This window comes from Polyodon spathula, chromosome 6 (assembly GCF_017654505.1).
Source record: "Polyodon spathula isolate WHYD16114869_AA chromosome 6, ASM1765450v1, whole genome shotgun sequence".
NCBI classification, from domain to species: domain Eukaryota; kingdom Metazoa; phylum Chordata; class Actinopteri; order Acipenseriformes; family Polyodontidae; genus Polyodon; species Polyodon spathula.
In genome coordinates, this window is record NC_054539.1 from 67,017,756 (window position 1) to 67,043,265 (window position 25,510).

The 25,510-nt window shown below is 36.6% G+C and overlaps 1 protein-coding gene across 1 annotated transcript in view; it reads left to right on the forward strand.

Annotated features, from left to right (window-relative positions):
- LOC121317505 (tumor necrosis factor receptor superfamily member 21-like) overlaps positions 1–24,696 on the forward strand; it is a 27,525-nt gene extending 2,829 nt beyond the window's left edge. The window contains exons 2-6 of the mRNA XM_041253512.1: positions 4,069–4,714; positions 7,305–7,808; positions 14,578–14,843; positions 23,541–23,748; positions 24,199–24,696. Of these exons, the coding sequence (XP_041109446.1) occupies positions 4,069–4,714; positions 7,305–7,808; positions 14,578–14,843; positions 23,541–23,748; positions 24,199–24,428 (1,854 nt within the window). The 3' untranslated portion in view covers positions 24,429–24,696. The remainder of the gene's footprint in view (positions 1–4,068; positions 4,715–7,304; positions 7,809–14,577; positions 14,844–23,540; positions 23,749–24,198) is intronic.
- The last annotated feature ends 814 nt before the right edge of the window (positions 24,697–25,510 follow it).

Sequence of the window (25,510 nt, forward strand, 5' to 3'; positions counted from 1 at the left end):
TTGCAAAAAAAATAATGTATATAAGGACAATAGGAAATCACATCCCATTGCAATTGATTGCACCTGAATCACAGTGTACCACTTTATAACACCACACCAGCTGTGCTAAATAGAGGTTGCATCTACACTACACAGCGTTTAATACTGTACTCGAGACCACCACATGCCGAGTCCGGTTTTCTAAATTTAAATCGCATCAGGTAATGCGGTTTGTCAGAAGTGTGGACGCTGTAATATTGAACTAAAAGATGCTTTGTGATATGTTCAGCAAAATAATGTAGCATAACATAATATTTTAAAATAAAATACAGTGCATGGTGGGATAATATTATATTAATTTACACTCTTCGTTGCTCTGATAGGAACTGTAACCAAACTATTTTAATAGTGTGTGTACGCATTAAGCATGACTAAACATGAAATGGTACTTCAGTGTGGACAGTTTTGAGCACCGTTCGCGAGATCTGTTAACTAGTGTGGACAGGGCCTTAGAACTGGACTCAAGACTACCCCCTGAGGTGGTCTTGAGTACTGTATTTAACTCTAGACACAAACTGTGTGGACAGGGCCTCAGTTTCTCGCACTCTCCGTGTAGTTTAGGATTACCAGATTTCAACAGTGAATGCCAGGACTTTTTTATTTCACTGAAAAAAATAACAATAAACAGTACAGAAAATAGCACAATAATAGTTTAAAAATTAAACATTGGGTACATTTATTGCTGATCATCACAACTCATTGTTTTCTTTATATTGTTATCTAGTCATGTTAAATGTACAAAAAGCCAGATTTAAGCTTTTACAGTACCATTTAAACATATGGTATACAAATAATCTGAATGATAAAACAAATAATCCATAATATTGCTTATTTTATTTTTGAATGGTGCTAACCCACAACCTAATACATTACTCTGCTTCTAACACACAACCTAATACATCACTCTGCTACAAAAACACAACCAAATACATTACTCTGCTTCTAACACACAACCTAATACATCACTCTGCTACAAAAACACAACCAAATACATTACTCTGCTTCTAACACACAACCTAATACATCACAAAATAGTACAATAGCAAAAACGGGACTTTAGTGTTTCTGACTGGGACTAAAAATGAAGGGTGGAATCCGTAACAATCTCAGTTTTCCCCGGGTATCTCGCACATTTATCTTGCTTTGCAGCTAATACAGAACGGTAATGAACTGGGGGTTACTATTTGCCCTACAGAGGAGCTTGGACAGGTTGGTGTTGTGTTCACTTCATGTAATAAGACCTACAAAACAATGTTCTGTAATTTGTCCTTCATAGACACTGGCATAGCAATATACATTTTGTTCAGTAATGATCAAATAATACAAATTAATGCCATACAGTTTAAAGTAAGCATGATGTGCACTGTTATTGTCTCGGCTCCAAACCATACAGTGAACCCGTTTGTTAAGTATTCCAGTCTCCACTTTACAAGTCCTGGTTAGATGGCAGTTCCAAGTGAAGAGCCAACTTTCTTTAATTGCCATTCATGTGCAACAAACGCAAGCAGGTCAAGTGTAACAGAATCTGGAGAACCAGCCTAGATTCCAGTTGTGTGAGTAAAAGTTTGATGATTAAAATTACTTAAGGATTTTGCTCTTTTCTGATCTTTTAAGTGAAATACTGGAGCTAAAAGACTATGAATAAACATGCTTTTTTTTTAAATTCCTGATATCCATAGCTCAGCTAACTCAGTTTACTTGTTTTTAATCTCAGAATCTACCCATGTTTCCTGACAATACAGTAAAATAAAATTAAAGTACAGTCTAAACTCCTTGTAATGCCCACTCAAGGACCATTTGAAACTAGGGTTTATATTTAAACAAATGTTTGCTTTTTTTAACGGTGTGGGGTACAGAAAATATTTATAGTGAAGGTAATTTTAAAAGAAGAGTAATAGGCCTAATTATAGATATATTCGTGATACAAATGCTAATGCAGACTTTTGAGATTTCAGGTGTTTAATAAATCCGATTTTTTTTTCTTTCTTTTCAGTATTGGCTCAGACCATGGTTAATTGGGAAAATGTACCTGAGCCATAAAGATACACTGTCATCAAAAGTACATAAATATAGACCTGTATATACAGTGCCTATAGAAAGTCTAAACCCCCTTGAACTTTTTTTCACATCTTGTTGTGTCAGTGCCTCTTATCTACACACTATACTCCACACTGTTAAGGGGGAAAAGTTTTTTATTGAGAAAACAAATTATATATTAAAAATACAAAACTGAAAGATCACCCCCCCTGAGTTAATACTTGGTGGAAGCACCTTTGGCAGCAATTACAGCTGTGAGTCTGTTGGGATAGGTCTCTACCAAATTTGCACACCTAGATTTGGCAGTATACTTCTTTACAAAACTGTTCAAGCTCTGTCAAGTTCATTGGGGAGGATTGATGGACAGCAATCTTCAAGTCATGCCACAAATTTTTGATTGGATTTAGGTCGGGGCTCTGAATGGGCCACTCAAGGACATTTACCTTTTTGTTCCCTAGCCACCCCAGTGTAGCTTTGACTGTGTGCTTTGGGTCGTTGTCATGCTGAAAGGTGAGGTTCCGTCTCAGTTTCAGCTTTCTTGCGGAGGGCAGCAGGTTTTCCTGGCTACAGAATTGACAGAATTTGAAAGGGGGTGTAGGCACTGTATGTGTCTGTGTGCGTGTGTGTGTGTGTGTGTGTAATATATATATATATATATATATATATATATATATATATATATATATATATATATATATATATATATATACACACACACACATATATATATATATATATATAGATATAGATATAGATATATATATATATATATATATATATATATATATATATATATATATATATATATATAATGAAGCCTATTGAAAATGGATTTCAACAACAGTAAACTTCAGGGCTCACTATAACATTTTTTTCCAAAATAACAGCAATATTAATCAGCTCTGTTTGGAATAGCCGAGCATCAAAAGAAATGTATCACTGTTGTAACACATTTATTTAAAAAAATATTAAAAAGGTATATAAATGACGGATATTGACGAATTTCTTTTGGTTTCATTTTAATTGTTCAAGCATTCATCCTTGACCATGACACGCTTGAGTGACTATGACTGGATCATATGCACTTAATCACCTAATTAGTGAGACAGTTGATTGGACACTGGATATGGAGTGATTTCAGCTGTTGAATTGCAAGCGTGAATAAAAGGAATAAAGAAAATCACAGAAAAAAATGAAACAATCTGCCACGTCTGTCAAGAGAGCAGTGTCTTCGTGCAATCGGCATGTTGGAGGCTGGACTAGGGCAGCGTACAGTGGCTCGCCATCTTGGGTGCTCACAGCCAGCAATTTCAAACCTGGCGTGACAGTATAACCAAACACAGTCAATAACAGGCCACAAACTGGGAGACCAAGAGTCACAACATCTGCCCAAGATCGACAGATCATTCTGCAGCATCTTCGTGATGTCAGTTGTTAATTAGCACAATAAAAAGTCACTGCACCTGCTCTAAAACAGAGTTTGTCATTTTTCAATCACATCTAGTGAATTCTATCCAAATAGTAGTGATACATTTATTTTGATGCTCAGTGTGTGTGTGTCAAATGCAGTATACTGTAAGTACAAGGTGGTGGTCTGACCTTGTTTGGGCTTTGGTTTTTAAGCAATGATAGCTGGTGTGTCAATACATTTTAAGATGACAGCTACACAGTCCAGTACTGTCACTTGCCAGCTATGACGTAATAATAGGATTTTAGGCCACTGCTGTGGTTTGTACTGTGCAATACGCTAATGGTCATTTTGGCACTGGTGTAGTTGGCTTTTAAAACGGTGGTAGGTTTTGGCTTTAAAAATGTCTTGTAATGTGTTGAGTTTTTTTTATAAGTTTTATTGTGTACACATTCAGTTTTACAGAAAGTGTACTACCAAGCAGTTACACTTGAGGCTGCTTGTTCAGATGCTGAAGTTCAGATACCTGTCTATATCTGGCGACTGTAACTGCCTAATATTTGACAACTATTTTTGTGTTTTAGTTTCAGCTTTTCTTTGTGTTAATTGGTGACATTTCCGCTCAGATTGAACAAGCCTCCAATGAAGTTGTAGTGTCCCTCCCTGCTGGAAAATATCGTCACACAGACAAGACGACTGGGGAGGAGCTGACATGTGACAAGTGCCCTGCTGGGACCCACATTTCCAGGCACTGCACAGAAACCAACTTGAGGGAGTGCAGCCCATGTCAGAACAGGACCTACACTAAACATGAAAATGGAATTGAACGATGCCATCGATGTAGGAAACCCTGCAAAGCACCCATGATTGAGAAAACACCTTGTACTGCCTTGTATGACCGTGAATGCGCTTGTCCACCTGGCTTCTACATCGATCAAGACACCTGCAAACACCACACCGATTGCCCCAAAGGCTGGGGCGTCAGGAAGAAAGGCAGTCAGCTGGAAGATGTCAAGTGTAGACAGTGCTCTCAGGGAACTTTTTCTGATGTACCTTCCAGTGTACTGAAGTGCAAGACCCATACAAACTGCTCTGCACAGGGTTTTGTGATCATCACATTGGGAACTAGAGAATCTGACAATATCTGTGGTACTTCATATGCACTTTCTCCTACAACACTGGCTGAGGAAATCCCCAAGTTTTCTTCAGTTGCTTTTTCTGAAAAAAAAGGTAAGTTGTACAAGAGGTTATAAAAAAAAGAAAATGCTTTTACTAGAGGTATAATATTGCTAAAACTGTCTAGGCTATATGATGTTGTACCATTGCTAAAGTGATTACTGCCATCATTTGAGGCAGTATAGCTGTCTACCCAAAAAAAAAGCCTCCTGGATAACAATACATACATCAGTCCATGTACTGTAATTTAAATTGAAACATCAGCTGTATAAACAACTGAATTTCTGTGGAAAATAAAAAGAACCGGCGAAAAAGTAAAAGATTTCTGATTTAAACAGTCTACAGTATTTTGCATTACGTTAGCACTTTTTATTTATTTATTTATTTATTTATCATGCGCAACACTCACTTTGAAGCCATTGGTGGTCACCAGAACTGTGGCCAGTTATCTTTGCAATTCCAGCATATAATCGATCGATTATAGTGCAGTCACGCATTTATTTGCCATTCTTGTATTTAAACACGTTTGGTGACCCCATTTATTTGAAAAAAAAAAAAAAAAAAAAAAAAAAGGTTACATAGTATTTTTCTGTATTCTATACTGTGATTATTGCTTGGTTACTTATAATAGAGTAAATGAATTAATGCATGTAGTTTATGTTACCTTTTACTGTAATTGTATAATTGTAATTGGGGAGGGGAAAAGCTTTGTAATTTCAATTATAGCAAACAATTCTGCTGTAGTTGTAATTATAATTATACTTATAATTCACACCCAGATCTGGTGGTCACTGTCAAAAGAAAAAGAAATAAAAATAATATGCACAATATGCTACTTTGAGTGCCCAGCTTGAACAATATAAAGGCTTCCTAAGGATAACAACTGTGTGTTGGTATAAAACAACTGCATGGAAAAGTGAAAAAGAAGAAGGGAGGTGTGTGTTTGTTTAATGACAGAGTTTATTTTGATTTGTGTGTACACAATACACATGGTGGAACTGCGAATGCTTGCAGCAGGGCTGAAACTTAAATGTGATTATCTAGAATATCTCTCTATGGAATACATGTAATTACGATAGTGGAACAGGTGAAGTGATTGCCCCAAATAATGTTTTTTTTTTTTTTTTAATAATGTTGGGTAGTATTCCGAGAATAGGTTGGTTTAAGGGAAGGAGGCATAATGCATTAAGAAAGCTTATCATTTAGCAGCAGTTGATAAACAGAACTAACATATATTTAAATGATAGCAATATTCAAACAGATTCAGTGTTAAGTTAATAAAATAGACTAGGGTGTTAAGATTAGCCAAGAAACATTTAACCATTGTAACTGACATAAAACGCCACAATGATACAGTAAAATAGAGCGTTAGCGAGAAAGATGAAAGAGATAAAACAAAAAGAAACACAGTCCAGCTGGCTATACAGAAACATTGTAGCTTAGAATTAGGTCAAGGGAAGGCAGATAATTGGAGCTTGTTGAAATATGTAACAGTATGTTGAGAACCACTCATCCAATGGTGATTAAACTTGTATGGGCATTTAAAATGCCATACAGTGTCATGGAAACATCTTGCTGGGTTTGGATGAAGCTTTGAAGAGATATCCGTTACAAGAAAAGACTACACGTACAGTCAGCACAGGTCTTCGCATCGTTTTCAAATACTCTTTAAACTAAGCATGGTCACTTTCCATTAGCTATTCTGCATGCCATGAAGCCAGGTTTAATATATTGGTGCTTGAATTAAGCAAGCCTCCATTGGAGCTGTGATATCCTTTCCTGCTGAGAATTATTGTCACACAGACTAGACAGCTTAGGAAGAGCTCATACAGTTCAGAGTACAGAGTACCTTTGAGTACAGAAAACCCTTCCAGGTGGGCTTGTATGAAAGTGATTGCATGTGTCCTCTTTGCCTCATCTGTTATAGTAATATGCAGGGCTCATACTGCTCAACACACGATCATGCACACTTTCACCTACAACAGTGGTGAAAACAAGTTAATCATTAGCACAGAAAATCCAGGAGGTTTCATCAGCTACTTTTTCTCAGAAAGGTATGTTGCATCAGGTGCACAACTGTAGGTCACGGTGAGAGAGTTTAGTGTGCTGTCTTCAGTAAGCTTACCATAACATACATGCTACTGTTGGAAGACAATACAAGACTTGATATTGTGCAAATTCAAATCAAAGGCAATGGAAAGAAAAATAATGCAAAAAAGGAAAAAGCAATAGTAACATCCTGCAAATACAAAACCATCAATTTCATATAAAGTGCATGTGCAACAAGTTAGTTATACACACATTTGTAAACACATTGATTAAAATGACAAAACACCTGTGTTTATATTTGCACTGTGTTTGTGAAATCTAACACATATATTTTAAAATTCTAATTAAAAAAAAAGCAATATGCTATCTCTATTTCTTTTTGTAACCAAATAAAAACATTTTAAAAAAATCAAGCAAAATGCACTAAAAACAAGCCTTACCTAGACATGGAAACCTGCCAAATAATTCCTGCAAGCTGGTCAGATGTTTGTTTTCAAGCTAATTAAAGCTGGGGTGTTAAAGAAGGGCTGCATAGATTTAAAAAAAAAAAAAAAAAACTCAACTTTTTTAATTTTTTTTTTTATTTCTATTTCAGATTCAACTGTGGGTGCTCATGCCAGTGCTATAAAACCAACTTGGATCAGCATGGTCACAAAACCACTTCACAAAACTAATGGCACCGCACCAAATAACAGTGGGACATCTGCAGTCACAGAGCACTATAGAGGAACAAAACCACTGCCAAGCCACCATAACCAACACCAGGAGCACCTGGCCATCACCAAGCTGCAGCCTGTAATGGACACAGTGGAGGAGAGTGTGGTACACAGCCCAGGCTTCAAACCTGCAAGAAAGGGATCCCCGAGACCAAGCTCGCACAAGCACTTTGACATTAATGAGCACCTGCCCTGGATGATAGTCCTTTTCCTGCTGCTAGTGCTGGTGGTGATTGTGGTCTGTAGCGTCAAGAAAAGCTCAAGAGTGCTAAAGAAGGGGCCCAAGCAGGACCCAAGCAGTATTATGGAAAACGCGATCCAGAAAAAGCCAAGTACCCCCACTCAGAATAAAGAGAAGTGGATATACTATTCCAACGGACACGGTTAGTAAAAAAAAAAAAAAATATATATATATATATATATATAGCATATATTGTTAAATTGTTTGAACCAACTGCTAAATCACAATGGAATCAGTTTATAACTCACTTTACAATTACTCATAAACTGAAGTTTTAATAATAATAATAATAATAATAATAATAATAATAATAATTATGTTTTTATTAATAACTTGACATTTCCTAAATAAAACAAAACATTCACTGAGTAACAGTTATATCCTCCATAATTGTAAATAATATTATTTAAAATAAATGTGGTTATTGAAATAAAACAAAGCTACAATGTTAATCTGCAGTAGCTATCCAACAGCACTGGTTATACTTCAGTATCGTACTTCGCTTGATTCATGAGTTTGCAGCGATCCTGATTTTCTGAAAGAACACTAAACTGACGGGTTTCAGTTTGTTGTTGTATTGTTGTTGTCTGTAATCTTGGTTTTAATTGCATATAATTGATACATTTATGCATCCATCTCATTTAAGTAATATTATTATTATATTATTATTATTATAAATATAATAATAATAATAATAATAATAATAATAATAATAATAATAATAATAATAATAATAATAATAATATCCAAAAAACAACCCAGCATAAAAACCATGTTCCCTTTCAAGTGCTAAATGTATCCAATACATAATGGGTTGACTTTTTTTACCTGAAAATTCTGAGTCTTACCAAAGCTGTCATGCAGTGACCCACTCTGGGTCTGACCCTTGAAAGGCTGCATTTTAGCCAGCTAGGTCTGTCTGACAGAGTTATTTCAACTCTTCAGAATGCCAGGGCCATTTCTGCACAAGCCCAGTACGGGTATAAGTGGGCTGTGTTCCAGATCTTAAGGACAAAGTTCCTCAGTGGCGGTTCCTCAGTGGTGGTTTAACATAGCGCTTGAGGCACTCATGAAGCCGATTTGAGCCCATGCATTTGGCCGAGCTGAAGCACCTGTCTTTTATGACACCATTTTTGCATGCTATCACCTCCAAGCACGTGAGCGAGATGCAAGCCATTTCTGTGGCGAAAGCTTGTCTGTTTCTCATAGAGTCTAGGACCTAGGTCATGCTCCGCATGAGCCCTGCTTTCTTGCCCAAATGTATTTCTACCTTCCACGTCAACTTGACTGGTGGAGCTGGAGGCTTTCCACCCCCCCCCCCCTCTTTTCCAGTCATATAGGGAGCGTAAGCTCTATGTGCTTTACCCTGTTAGAGCATTAGCTTATTATGTTTGACAGAACAAAAAGTTGGAGGCAATCTGAACAGCTGTTCATCTGCTGTGGAGCTAAGGCCCAGGGTAAAGCCCTGTTTGAGCAGTGGCTGTCCGGCTGGATTGCAGAGACAGTTAGGATTGCTTATAAACAAGCAAACTTCTGTGAAGGTCATTGGTCACTCCATAAGAAGTATGTCTACCTCTTGTGCGTTGTTCCACGGTGCACCTGTCACTGACATTTTCAATGCTGCAGTCTGGGCCACAGCACATACTTTCACAAGGTTTTGTAGGCTAAATATGCTGAATCCTCAAAACCCTGGCTATGGGATTGTTAACAGTGGTTTCTATCTTGATACCGGAAGCACCAGCAGAGAATTGATTCCTGATGTGTTAAAAATAATAATAACTACACAATTATATATTATTATATATATATATTATTATATTATTATATTATATTATTACCAATAATTATTAATAATTTATCTACCGGTCCCAGCCTTACCATCTGACCCTCACAGATTGAAGTTGTTCTGCCAGTAATGCACTTTGTGATGACTTGGGTGTAATTGCCCATTATGTCATGGATACATTTCGTACTTGAATGGGAACGTTAGGTTATTATCATAACCCTGGTTCCCTGAAATAAAAATATATCCATTACAATCTTTGGTTGAGTCTAGTGCCTTCCAGGAAGGGCGGAGACTGGCGTGATGACATTGTTGGTCACTGCGTGACAGCTTTGGTAAGCCTCAGAATTTTCAGGTAAACAAAGTTAACCCATTATGTAATGTATACATTTCTATTACATGGAACTGGATTATGATAATAACATTTTCCTATACCTGGATTCTCTTTATAGTTTTATATTTATTTACAATCCAGCATTATTGTTAAATTGTTTGAACCAACTGCTAAATCACAATGGAATCAGTTTATAACTCACTTTACAATTACTCATAAACTGAAGTTTTTCAATAATAATAATAATAATAATAATAATAATAATAATAATAATAATAATAATTTTTATGTTTTTATTAATAACTTGACATTTCCTAAATAAAACAAAACATTCACTGAGTAATGGTTATATCTGTTATAATTGTAAATAATATTATTTAAAATAAATGTGGTCATTGAAGCAAAACAAAGCTACAATGTTAACAGGTCTGCAGTGGGTAGCTATCCAACAGCACTGGTTATACTTCTAGTATCGTACTTCGCTTGATTCATGAGTTTGCAGCGATCCTGATTTTCTAAAGGAACACTCTGTCCAAACTGACGGGTTGAGTTTATTGTTGTATTGTTGTTGTCTGTAGCAAAAAAACTACTTGCAGAGTGTATTTTGAGAAGTGAGAGCATGTTTAGCACGCAGGTGGTACAGCAGGCTAGACGTACTTCTGTGATACTGGAACTCACTTTGACAGTAGATACAAGTAACCCTCTTTCTAGCCAGTGAACCGTCAAAAGTAAATAAATATTTGCATTCACAAGTCCTTCAGTTTGAGTTCTTTGCTACATAATGCGGTTTCGTGACTAATTTTATATTCAAACGATGACTACACTCATTCAATCCTGGCATGCACTAAAAAGGTGCCACAGGAAAATAATTACGGTATGCTAAGAAGGACAAGACAGGAGTGAGCTAAAAAAAAAAATGATCTCAAAAAATTGAAAAATGTACACGTTAATCACAAAAGTTAACTGTGATTAATGGACAGTCCTAATTATATATATTTGAATATAGTATCAGGTGTCTCTGCCACAACAATGTTTTTTTAGTATAATTTTCAAACACTTACTTGTCAAACAGCCGCAGAGCCGCAGTTTTGGTAGCACACTTGTTAGAAACTTTTTATATGGTCATCTTATAATTAAGAAAGTGATTCGCTCCATATTGAATTTCGAATTCGAAATACTACAGTTCATTTCCTTATGGATAACTAATTTAGGACCTGCTTGGAATCTCAAGGGCCAGAATTGAGTACTACGGACATACACTATAAATACTTAATTAAGGTACATTGTGTAATTAAAGTATTTAGATTTGTTATCAAGCAACCGTACAATGTGTGCTGATTGCTTGTTCTGGAGAGTGACGCAGGCTGAAGTTACTAGGCTGCAGTAGTGAAATTAAAGTAATGCAGGGGTAAGCTCCCGATTTCAGTTTCAGATATCCAGTTATGAGAGAATCAACAGTATGCAGTTTAAACCAGATTATGCCAGTTCTGTGGTTGAACACCATGAGTCAAGTTCATAATTGTTGAAATACATTAACTGTAAAATGTCCAAGTTTAGTCATCCTAATTTTGTAATGAAATGAATTGCTTACACTTATAACAGACCAAAATGATTTAAACACATTTTAGTGTAGCATAACTACATATATTCAGAAAAATGGTTATGGTGGATTTGTATTGAACAGGTGCAAAATATGAATTTGGGAATAAAAATGCATTCAGATTATTGTGTATACAGATAGACTAGCAATGCAAAACATGTAATACATTTCACTGGTTTATTGTCTGTATGAAAAAGAATTGCCTTGATTGCCTTGGGGGGATAAAAAGCTGTTTGTACATTGGTGTGTGTAGTTTTGCATGTCTTGCAAAAGACTGAACTACTGTGACAATGTGACAGGTGGTCAAGGCTGGCCAGCGGCAGAAATAGCACTCACCCAGAGGCAATACTCCAAGTTTAGCACTTTTGTGCACTTTTATCCTTTACAATAAAATGCCACTAGTAACCGTACCACAATACCAATTTCTCTTTGTGGCACTGCAATACATTACCAGTTTCTTATGCTGTTCTGTTTTTGTAAGACTAAAATAAAGGGCATCATTAAAGGGTACATAAGGACCTTTTTATTTTATATTGTTACATGTTCCCATGTGTTGCTACAACTGTTTTTGTAAGGTGTATGTATTGTTTTAATTTTTTTTGTTTACATTTTGACCACTTTCTAAAAACTTAAATTGCATTCCCTGCCTCAAGATGGCTTCAGATGTACCTGCATGGACCTCTCAGAACTACATTTCCCATCATCCTCCTGAGATGTATTTACCAGTGAGCAGGAGGATAATGGGAAATGTAGTTCTGAGAGTTCCATGTGTGTACATGGGAAGCCATTTTGAGGCAGGGAATGCAATTTAAAAGTTTAAAAAATGGTAAAAATGTAATAAATAAATAAAAGTAAAACAACACACACACACACCTTACATAAACAGTTGTAGCAACACATGGGGAAAAAGGTCCTTATCTACCCTTTCAGATCAGTTTAATTGCTGAGTTGTAAAAAGGCTTCTACTTATAGAGTAATAGTAAGGTGGTTGTCATATTCACACTGTAAAGCTTTTCAAAGCTGGAATTTCTTTCAGTTATTGCATTTACACAGTGTCATTGCAATGGCAGAGATACAGAGAATAATACATGGGGTAGTGTGTGATATGAGAGTGTCATGCTTACCTGAGGGCTGGGATGCTACGTAAACCACAATGATGCATTTACTTTTTTTAGGGAATACAGGTATACTAAATACCTGACTTGACTTGAGATTCTTTTGATTTTTTTTCTTTTTCATACTCCTAATTCCGGTAGAGCAAACTTATTCTTGTGTGAGGAGACAAAAGAAAATCAACTGCACTGTACTGTAATGTATTTTTCACAATGGTCCCTTCACTATAAGGGACTTCAGCTTTAAATACTTAATACTGGTTTTATTTATTTTGTAATATAACCCAAGTAGCAAATAAGTAAATTACTCGGCCTATAAAGAAACATTATAGCACAGCTGTGGGACCTGTTCCAGTGAGTCATGGATTGGGGTTTCCCTTGTGCTGCAGTCAATTCATATAAACCCCGCTTTGCAACAACCTGGACCTGCTGCATCTGGTTTCAAACTAAGAATTACTCTGTGTTAAAAGGGGGATTAAAGTCGCCATGCACAAGGAACTAGAAGTTGATGCTGGCTGCACAGGAAGAGTGGCCGAACATCCCACAGCAGTCTATCCAGAGGCTGATCAGGTCTACGCGTCAGTGCTGCCAGGATTGTGTTAATGCTCAGGGCGGTCATACCCGATACTAACTTTGTAATGTTTTCATTTTGACAGTGTGTCACATTTCATACTGAAAACTTATCATGATTCTTTTATCTGTGTTTTTGTTTACATGTTCTGTGATTTTGTTTGATATCTATATTTTAAGTATTTGATTAAATCCTTTAGACCTGAGTGTTTCGTTTCTTTTGTGCGTATATAAACACGGCTTGGAAAAATAACAACCTCTGATTGGTTAAACAGCATCACATGACTGTGTGTATATTAACGTATACCATGGCTTGCATACTAATGAGCCGTTTCAAACTGAATAAATCAATACACACCACTACATTCTAAATTCCATGACAAACTGCCATTTTATTTGTTATTAGTTACAACCACTGCCAAAAACTGGTACAACACCAACTTTCCAAGTGAAGGCAGCAGTCCACCTGAATTATTTTTATTATTTTTTTTAAAATAAGTGCACCAGAAATTGTCAGGAGCAGACACATAACAGTAGATGAGTAACAGCAAAAAGAAATAAAAGAAAACAAAGACTGAAAAAAACACAGAAAAAAAACTACAACATGGGCTGTTAATGTACTAAGACTGGCTTAAAGAAAAAAGCTATGGACATTAGTTTTAAGGAAATAAGTCAAAAAAATCTCAACAACATTAAGGTCATTTTATGCCAGTGGAAGAAGTTTTATTATGTTGAATATGGACTAAATAGATGGACTAATATTTTAACAGTATTTATTTTAACAACAATATTTTAACAGAAGAGATTTTAACATTGTTGCTCACGTCGAGTTTAAAACCAGCAATAATATATTCCTGTCAGTCATGAAAACTTTAAGAAAAGATTTGGCCAAACACCCCTGAATTACCAGCCTGGATTTGAAGCGTCTGCGGGAAGCCTGAGTCACTGTCCCCTGACACTGCGGTCGGATTGGTGCGTAAAGTTTGGTTCGATCTTCAACTTAATCTGGCACGACGTGGACGCGGGGGTGTACGATATCTTAACAAAAACACCTTTTGAGATCTGAAAAGGTGAAAATGGACTTCAATATGTATGCCTCTCATATAACGAGGACCTCCATCACAGCTGCTTCTCAGTGTCATTTGAAACTCCACCCAAACCATCCACATCATCAGCTTGTGCTCAGTCCTCTAGTTTCGAGATGCCACTTTTGATGCAGAAATTCACAATAATGGACGTGAAATTTATTTTTCATTAAAATACAATTAAATTAAATTTGGGACTATATTACACTGCAAATGTATACGCAATAAAAGTTTCTGGTCTTAATTTAAAATGTGTTTTAATTGTTTTTCTTCCCTCAAGTGACAGGTAGCCTTGCTATAAGCGTTATAAACCACTTTGCTTATGCCTCAGGCCTTATCACCACCCCAGGCGTGGTATATATCATGGGAACCACATGGGCCGTCGTGGTTTATACCTTACATATGTTTTTTTTTTTTTTTTTTGCAGGTATCGACATACTTAAACTGGTGTCAGCACAGATTGGTAGCCAGTGGATAGATATGTACCAGTCTCTAGCCAATGCAACAGAGAAGGAGGTGGCAGCTTTCTCTAATGGGTACAAGGCAGATCACGAGAGAGCGTATGCAGCTTTACAGCACTGGACTATAAGAGACCAAGATGCCAATCTTGCTAAACTCATCAATGGTCTACGAAGGCACAGGCGCAACGATGTAGTGGAGAAGATCCGGGGGGTGATTGAGGACAATCATCAGGTAAGATTCAAAGACAGTTTATTTCTCTAGAAAGTTGTAACACTCGAGTGCCGTTTCAGTGTTGATTATCTGAATCTGAAGAAACTTGATTCCAGCTTCTATTGATCGTATAGTGCCTGTTAATGTTTGTTTGAAAGAAAGGAAACGTAGGTTGCAACAAAGCTTAAGGTAAGTTGTAGCTTTCAGAACTTGTATAGTGTGCACAAAATTGAACTTTAGTCATAAAAAAAAAAAAAAAACTAAAACAAAAGAAAACCACATGGCATAGCCAAAACTGTCCAGTGTTAGAGCATTATACAGTATTGGATAACGTTCCACTAAGTTTGTGTCCTTTTTTCTACAAGATTATATATTAATGGTGCATTGTTCTCCAACAAGGATTTTCAGTTATATCATTAATGTTGGTCTGATGTACAGATAAACCCTAGTTCAGGAAAATGCAGCAGTCTGTCTTCACCACTTCATAAGTAGTTTATCTTTGAATAAGTCAATGGAACAGCTTCTGTGGATGCAAATAATTCATTAATTAATAAACAGCTGGGATTGTATCATGGGACCAAGTATTTTTCTTAGAACAACAATTTTATTTAACTATATTTGCATTGCCAATTACTGAAACATTTGGTTGAGTATTTTCATATCTATCTTGGTTGACACGTATCGCTGAAAACTGGTTCCACACAACCTCATTCTTGTCATTAGCCCCCACAAACTGTGTCTTTAAATCATGTTTTAAGTCTTTAACTAACATGCCTGCCATCTGCAATGGACTAACACATGTCTGTTATATTTGTCTATACATTTTTGATGATTTAGGGGTTGAATAATGACAAAATAGCCTGAATTCATTTGTTTGATATCAAATATCAAAAAAAGAAATGCAAGGTGGGAATTGATGGGACTCTTAAGGGGTTAGACTTGGTAAAGAAACAGAAAAGTAGCCGTCATTTTCCGCTAGGCACAGCTTGGACTATAATCCCACTGCAGGGTTTATGTTTTTTTCCTGTCAGTCTGCAGGTGGTGGGATCTAAGCAATGCTAATCTCCAGGGATTTCCAGTTGGAGCTTCATGTTTAAACAGCAGGACAGTTTTATTATACTGTCAATTTCAGCTTGAGGGAATTGAGAAACTGCACAAAGTAGCAAAAAGGCCTGTTTGCTGTACTGAATGCTTTCCTGTACGTGAAGGTCATAGCATATAATACTGTATCCACGCTGTTTGTGTTCAACAGTAAGCAATTGTCTTGATGTAGTCTTGCGATGGTGGGGTTGCTGTGTAAGGAAACAGGGCTTGAATTTCATTTATGTGTGCTGGGGGGATGTCCCCCCTATGCTGCAGCCAATGGGGGTGGGGGGTTCCAAGATTTTAGGGGGGAATGGCAAAAAAAAAGGGCACTTTTGCATATAAAAAACTGTATGTATTTTACTGCATTATCATTCACACTGGTGATCCTTTAAAATAAGCTGCTTTCAGGAGACCTGACCGCTGTTTATCCCTGTGAGACGGAGCACTCTCCATTGCTTTTGCCATTGCCTGATGTGAAGTTTTTTCATGCAGCAGAAGAAAAGGGTGCTTTTCTTTTAAACCAGTACTCCATTTCTGTTTTTTAAACTCTTTACGCTGAGTCCTATTTCTGCCTGATTTTCACTGTTTTCATTTATATATGTGTAACTACTTGATAGTTTGTACTGGATGGCACGGTGGCGTGGTGGTTAGCGCTGCTGCCTCAGTGCCAAGGTCCTGGGTTCAATTTCGACCTAGGGGTCTGGCTGTGTGGAGTTTGCATGATCTCCTCATGTCTGCATGGGTTTTCTCTGGGTACTCCAGTTTCCTCCCACAGTCCAAACACATGCTGTTTAGGTTGGTTGGCATTCTAAATTGCCCTCTGTGTGAATGTTTGTGTGTGTGTGGTGCCCTGGGATGGACTGGCATCCCGTCCAGGGTGTTGTCCTGCCTTGCGCCCTGTGTCTGCTGGGTTAGGCTCCAGCTCACTGCGACCCTGTAAAGGATTAAGTTGTTAATGATAATGGATGGATGGGTGGATAATTTGTACTGCATGCCTTTAACATATCAAATGAAAGGCCACAAAATGTATTTTCATATTATGTAAGTTGCAACAGGATCAGGTATGATATGTGGTAGAGAGGAGAATATATGTTAAAAAAAAAAAAAAAAAATGGTTTTCATGTTTGGTCACTACTATATATATATATATATATATATATATTATATATATATATATATATATATATATATATATATATATATATATATATATATAGTAATCATAGATGGCTAAAAAAAAAACAATGCACCATTGGACCTCAATATGAAATGAACATGGGGGGAAGCTGAGCTTCTAAGTTTTCCAAGGATACTGCCCCTTTCAGTCTAGCTGCTACAGTGATGGAGCAATAGACTCAAAACGAAACCTAAGCTGTGAACTCTGTCATAGAATGAGAGGCTTAACTTCAGGCAGTCATAGTTCCGGCTAGGAGTGCTTTATACACGCACTGAATAGTCTTTGGAAAGCCCTGAGTCTGTACTTTTAAACGTGGACCAGGTAGGTGGTTTTTCTGTAATGCTTAAAGATAGCGGCCGATAATCACGTACGAGAGAATAAAGTCTCGTGGCACTTAAAATGTTCAGAACTACACAGAATGCATCTCATAGTGCTTTTGTCACTGCCACCCACGTCTTTAGAGATTGCTGTAGTTTTTCAGGCTTTCTAAATTGCATGGAAAATACAGTAGATTGGTGTTTTAAAATATCTCTGCGGGATTTTCCTGCACTGAAAGTTGCATGATTCCCACAGTCCCGTGCTGAAATTCAAATCCTGGGAAAAAGAAAAACACATATTAATTTTTCATTCTCAAGTTCTGAAGTGGAAAGTTCTCACAGATCATTTTATACCGAGTCATCCAGAGCATTCAGCCAATAGGGTCTCCTGCTAATCCAGAGGCCGTTAATCATCTCCTAAAAGTTAGCTGGTATGCATTAAATAAAGTGCATACTAGCATATGTTGACACTTATCAATTTAACATTACTTCAGGTTTATATATATATATATATATATATATATATATATATATATATATATATATATATATATATATATATATATATATAGGCATCCGTCTGTATGTTCATAACAAGACTTACTGATGACACAAAGCACTAAATTTGAGTTCTATAGCTTGTTCTCAAGATATTCGAACAAGCCATCTGTCTTCAGAATAGAGTGCCACCACATGAAATCTGTAGAAAATTAATTAAAAATAAAATTTGAAATAGCTTGGTTGGATAAGTGGCCCCCTCCCTTGTAATAGCAATCCTAAATTAGCTCAGGTGTAACCAGTCACCTTCAAAATCACAAACCAATTTAAGTGGCCCCCACCAGTGTTAAATTGTAGTGATTCACATGATTTCTGGATAAATTCAGCAGTTCCTGTAGGTTCTCTCTGCTGGGTAGTGCATTTCAAAGCAAAGACTCAACCATGAGAACCAAGGAGCTTTCAAAAAAACACAGTGACAAAGCTGTTGATGGGTATAAAAAAATATCAAAGGCCTTGAATATCCCTTGGAGCACTGTCAAGACGATTATTAAGAAGTGGAAGGTGTATGCCACCACCAAGACCCTGCCTAGATCAGGCCGTCCCTCTAAACTGGATGACCGAGCAAGAAGGAGACTGATTGGTGAGGCTACCAAGAGGCCAATGGCAACTTTGCAAGAGCTACAGACTTTTATGGCCAAGACTAGTCAAAGTGTGCATGTGACAACAATATCCCAAGTACTGCACAAATCTGGCCTGTATTCTACTCAAGAAAGCCCACCTTGAATCCTGTTTGAAGTATGTAAAAAAACACTCAGGAGATTCTGTAGTTTTGTGGTGTGACGAAACTGAAATGGAACTTTCTGGCCTAAATGCAAAGCGTTATGTTTGGCACAAACCCAACACAGCGCATCACCCAAAGAACAGCATCCCTACTGTGAAGCATGGTGGTGGCATCATCATGTTATGGGGATGTTTCTCATTGGTAGGGATTGGGGCACTTGTGAGGATAGAAGGGAAAATGAATGGAGCAAAGTACAGAGAAGTCCTTGAGGAAAACCTGCTGCCCTCTGCAAGAAAGCTGAAACTGGGACGGAAGTTCACCTTTCAGCATGACTGTCCATCAATGCTCTCCAAGGAACTTGACATAGCTTGAACAGTTTTGTGAAGGAGAATGGCCAAATATTGCCAAATCTATGTGTGCAAAGTTGGTAGAGACCTATCCCAACATATTCACAGCTCTAACTGCTGCCAAAGGTCCTTTCACCACGTGGAGACTTGTCCAATTACAATCTTTGAGTTTTGTATTTTTAATATATAATTTTTTCTCAATAAAAACTTTTTTCCCCTTAACAGTGTGGCGCATAGTGCGTAGGTAAGTGGAAAAAAATCCTCATTTAAATGCACGAAACTGAGGCACTGACACAACAAAATGTGAAAACAGTTCAAGGGGGTGCAGACTTGCTGTAGGCACTGTGTGTGTGTGTGTGTGTGTGTGTATATATATATATATATATATATATATATATATATATATATATATATATATATATATATATATGTGGGTCTTGTGTTGTTTGTGGTTTTTTTTTTTTTTGTATAACATCCGGATTACTGATACTGTACACCAGGAATAAATAAATAAGAGGTAATATTTGTGGAAGGGTGTTTGCACCTACTCTTAGAATAACATAGTAGGAGTTTAAGTGTTTTCAAGTACATGGGGAATCTTTGCTGGATAGCAATTGTCTTTAGTAAGGATGGCAGGATCCTCAGTGTCAACAGATTCTGAATTATAGAATATTTGTATCAAACTATTTATTTTAAAGTGTCTTTTCATCTAAATTGGACTTCTTAATAAGAATTTTAATATTTAGGCTTTGTTACTATAAAATGAACAGTGTTGCATGATCTTTGAAAATTCAAGGCCATGGGTCATTTTGATTACAGCCTTGTAAATTAACTTTATATTGCCATGTCAAACTTGACGTCCTTGTATTATTCAAGAGAACAATCATTGTTACCAATCTCTATAATATCCAAGTAGTCCAATATTGTTCCACTATAGTAAATGGCCTTCTACTGTATATGGGTTGGCCTATACAGTGATGTCTTTAATCATCAAAGTGGCTGAAGAAGGCAAGTAGAGTTCCAATAAATAACAGACATGGAATGTTTCCACATTGATGTAGATGTGGGTCATTTTTTACTATTATTCTTCAGTATATTGCATAAAATCACAGATGTGTGTCACAAAGAGCTGTACTCTTGATGAAAAGAATGTGGCTTTGTTACCATGTGTATTTAATTGGCAAAGCATGTTTCCAGTTGCCTCATTGAACTCTGTTTTAAAAGCTGTTCTTTCAGTGAGTCAGAGTAAGGCCTGTAAGGGATTGTGATATTAATAATGATTTCTTTGTCCTACGTATATGTGTTAAACAATAATAAAAACAATGTTTATTTATGTATTATTTAAAGTATATTGAATTAAGCAGTTTAATAAACAAATACTGTATATTCTAATACAGATTATATTAGTCACCTAGTTTACGGTAACAGCAACAGATTGCTCAAATCTACCTGCACACTGGACACTCTTTCTCAAGGCGGGGCTGGAAGTTTCATCTTCTGGATTAGAATTCCCAAAGCAGTGGGGCGATGTTCAAGTATGTTCAACTTCACGCTAACACCCTATGTATGTCCTAAACTGATTGGCAGAGTGACATTATCATTATCAGTTACTAAGCAATTGCAAAGCACCGGTAACCTAGTTTCATTTCCACTGAACCATTCTTTCTGTTATTGCTAAACTTCTGCTGCTAACAAGAAATGTACTGATAACAGAATGTTCTAATTATACTGTGAAAAACACTGCAAGGAGAATGGCTTTAAATACAGTAAAAGGAGATATTTTCTTTTAGAATGTACTGAACACAGTAATAACAACAAATTGAACATTATTTGTTATACCTTTTGAGAAAGCATGGCATAAGGAACTTATGAAATATATTAATTGTATTATGTTGTATTATTTTCTTTCTGTTTGTAAATATGCATTAAGGGCTCTTCACACTATAGTGTTTATTTGCTGGGTTTTTTTATGCCCAACGTTTCGCTGCTATTTTTGCATTCGGACTTGCGAGTCAAATATCACAGGCAAGATAGGGGAGCGTCTGATTATAACAGTGCAGAATATCTTGTTCTTTATGATAAGCAGCACAATAAATATTTCAATAAAGAATACAAACAGAAATTACAGGAAAATATGAGGAAATCTTAAAGTAAGCACTATTGATATGTCAAAATAAACACACCAGGCTAGCTATTTCAGTGTGTTTTACCAAATTTTAACAAAGGGAATTTTTTACCATTTTATCAGAAAGTCGAAGTGATACACAAACATAATCCCCTAAAATAAGGACATTTGGTGAGCACACATTTCCCCTTAAATCCATTGGTGCAGTCAGTTAAGGATTTCATTGGTAAAAAGGAAATGTATTAAAGATAGGGAGTAACAGGCAGATGATCGAATATCATCATCAACTAAAAGGTAACAAACAGTTTCAAAAGATAACTTTTGCCAGGTTTTACTAATGACACAAACCCGCTGAAAAGCAACTCTATTTTGCATGCGTCAGGCTCTGGGGAAATGTTTATTTAAAAAGCAAAGTGGTACATTTGTCTTGTAACCATTAACTATGTATAAATACATTTAAAAATATGCTCTAATTCCTGTCGTTCCTTTTTATTCGTTGTGCATCTTTTCCCCCATCCCCACTAGTGCAGTGATTCACAAAATCTGTAAGTCAGCAGAGGAAGAGTTGTTATTTTTGTCTCAGGTACGAGACACGCATATCGATGCACAATATTGTTTAAAAAATATATCTCAATCTAATACAACTGTAATAGTACACACTGTGGTATGATATTGCATTTACCATCCAAATACATGGATGCCACTGCCAGATGTACAGAAGCTCTTGTGGCATGAGTGCCATTGCCATCTGTTGGTTATCCTGCATCTCCCACCCTTGCCTATTGCCCCCCTGTTTCAATGACGTCAGCCCCCTCCCCACCTTTCTCAGTGATGGCAGTCTCATTCCTTCTCTTCTTCAGTGATGTCAACTCCCCATCACCCAAAGAGTAGCAAACGTTCAACTGCTGGGAAAAAAAATGTATGGATGACTATGTAACCTATTAATTGCAGGTTGATGTATTATTAAAATGTGTACAGTATATTATTATTATTATTATATACACGTTACATGTCTTAGCACATTACTATTCAATATCATACATAACATAGCTCTGTACTTCTCTCTATCTTGTCAGCATTTCCTGTTAAATGTACATGTATTGTAGTAGGAAATAGGAATATTTTGGGATATTTAAAGTTGCTGGCCAGTAAAAGCTATTAGCATCATGTTTAGTTAGGGTCCAAGCTGTTTGTCTTTTTTTTTTTTGTACTGTTTGTGCTTATAGCTCTTTAACTATAAAGGTTACAGGTTCATGTCATACATGAAATGAATGTGCACACACTAGGCTTCCATAAAAAAAAAAAAAAAAAAGTTAAATAGTCTATGTGACAGGGTCTTCCTTGGGTCACACGTGTGGGTAGCCGCTGTTCAAGCATACAGAGAGACTAGTAGTGTTGAAACGCCGGCACAGACGCGAAGGATTTATTAACAAAAACATAAAACGAAAGTAAAATAAAGGTGGTCATGTGACGTTACCAGCGATGGTAACGCACAGAGGACAAATACAGCAAACTGTACAAAAAGTGCAAAATAAAACACAATACCCCAAACTATAACTCAAAAGGTGCCGTGAAAACGGCAGGCCTTGCAGCAGCCCCGAGCAATCTCCCGCGGATGTTTTTAAACTGACGGACACTCGGTCGAGACCCGCTCATGTGCTGATTGAGGACCAGCACAGCCAATCACTTGCTGCCCTTCCCTCAACCAAGCATAGTAGGCAGCAAGTCTCAATTGAGAGCCCGTCTGTAAACAATAATACAATCAAACTAATCAAGTCCCAAAAACGACACAAAATAAACCCATTCCCACATATAAACCACACCAACACTAATTTACCACTGTGCCCACTGTTTACCAAAGCGCTTTACAAGATGCAGTAACAAGAAGAAAATCAATAATACTTTAAATACAGAGAAATGCCATAATACATGACATATAACCTATAACTATTTGTTTTCGTGAAATTTCTAGAAATTATAAATGTCCATTGAGGTATGTAAACTTTTGACTACAACTGTATAAAAAAATTAAGCTTAAATATCACTGAAAAAAAAACCAAAACAAACATTTAATGATGCATTATTTCACCATTAGAGAAACTAAAGAAATAGATATGTTCCCATTTGCAGCCTGAAATACATAACATATCTGTTAACTGTAGGAAATGTTTGAAAATGAACAACAAACTAAATAACAGCGATTTATTTGTTTTAATCTCTATTTTATTTGGCGTGCTAGAGGAAGTTTCCAGAGTTTTCTGAAAACCTAGAGGGGATTCAGAGGTATTTGAGGCTAAAAACTCATGAGCCCCAAATAAGGTCACCAATAAAGAAAAGACCTTCGTATTTCTCATTCTTTGCTGTTTTCTCTCTTCTTTCGTTTCTAGTTGGATATAAACAAGCTGATTACGGCTGTGAATATGAACCTCAGTCCCACCCTCAAGCCTGCAGAGCCAACTGGGGTTATCACACAGCCTTCCCCTGTGGACAAGCTGAAGGGATTCTTTGCTGATGAATCAGAGCCTCTGCTGCGCTGTGACTCCACTTCCAGTAACAACTCTGCTCTTAGCAGAACAGGTTCTTTTATTACCAAAGGTAATGACACACACACCAAGCTCCTAATGACTCGCATAATCAACATACATACATACTGCACATACACTACATAAAACCAAATCATAAACCGCTGTCCTTTGTTAGTATTATGTTACAAGAGTCAGAACAAGTGTGGAAGAACAATAGTTTAGACAATGGCTGACAGTGCCTGGCTTGTCTTCTTAGCAACAACAGTTTTGTCCTTGCAATGACAGCCTTCTGCTGGGGACACAGGGAATTGTTTTTTTTACTACCTTCAGCCTAGGGTGAAATTTACATATTTTAAAACCAAAAAACACACACTTTTAAGATTATCATAGACCCAGTTCAAAATAAATATTCCACTTATTTTTTAAACATTTTTTCAAACAAGCCTTTAAAACTGTAACTACACCCTAGGTGGCTTATCTTGTGATCGTCAGCTCATGTGCATTTCTTGTTCATTTCCAGAAAAGAAAGATACAGTGTTGCGACAGGTACGCTTGGACCCTTGTGACCTGCAGCCAATCTTCGATGACATGCTTCACATTCTGAACCCAGAAGAGCTCCACGTGATTGATGAGATCCCTCAGGCGGAGGACAAACTGGATAAACTCTTTGAGGTGGCTGGTGTGAAGAGCCAGAACGCCAGCCAAAAGCTCCTCGACTCTGTGTACAGCCATCTGCCTGATCTACTGTAAACACACCGCCACATGGGATTGTACTTCACTCGTCACAAACTGGTGGAGTGACTGGCATAAAATGGGAATGTTACATGTAAAACCTGAACAGTTTATGTGAGATAAGGCCAGTAAATGTTGTTTTGGGACAGCTGTTGTGCTGCAGTGCCCTTAAAAAACATCATGCTTTGGGTTCACTGTAGCTTAGGAAAATGGTTCTCTTATTCATGTCATAGCTTCTATTAGGGTTTTCATTAATAACATGCTGTCTACATTGTGTGTATATATATATATATATATATATATATATATATATATATATATATATATATATATATATATATAATATATAGGTGCTTTAACTTTATTTTTTTACATGTGTTTTCTAATATATATATATGCGGAATAAAACATCGAATACCATACCGTAAGACGGTTTAGACGAAAATAACTGGTATAAAGAACGTCACAACAAACGAATGACATGTGTGTGTGATATATATATATATATATATATATATATATATATATATAATATATTAGATATATATATATAATATATATTAAGTATTATATGTATACAAAAACATTTTGATAACGTGTCAATTTATTGGGCATTGACGATTTTACAAGTGCATTGCTTGAGTTTACTTATTTATATTCAAATGTAACACTAAAGAGTCATGTTCAACATGTACTCCTGGAATTAGGTGGACGCACTTGTTAATTGTTTTAAATGAATGCACACCTGGCAGTTCCTTCGTTGGACTTCTTTAAAATGGAAATGATTTAGATAATTATGAAACAGTAAGAACAGTGGTGAAGCTGTTTTTTCCTGGTTTAAATGCAATAGGCTGTATTTGCTTCACCAGTCAGGGTGATATAAGCCGGCTATATATCAAGCTGCACTGGTGCTGGGCTTTAGATACCCTGGTGGTACTGGTTCCATTGTAATAACAACTCTGATAGTTTGTCAAAGTTTTTTTTTTTTTTTTTTTTTTAACTAATATGGCCTGAAATGGCAAGAAAGAATTATATTATGCAGACAAATTTCTGTGCAGTTCATTGAAGAGAGTCACAGATTTGGCTTCTAGCCTGGCACT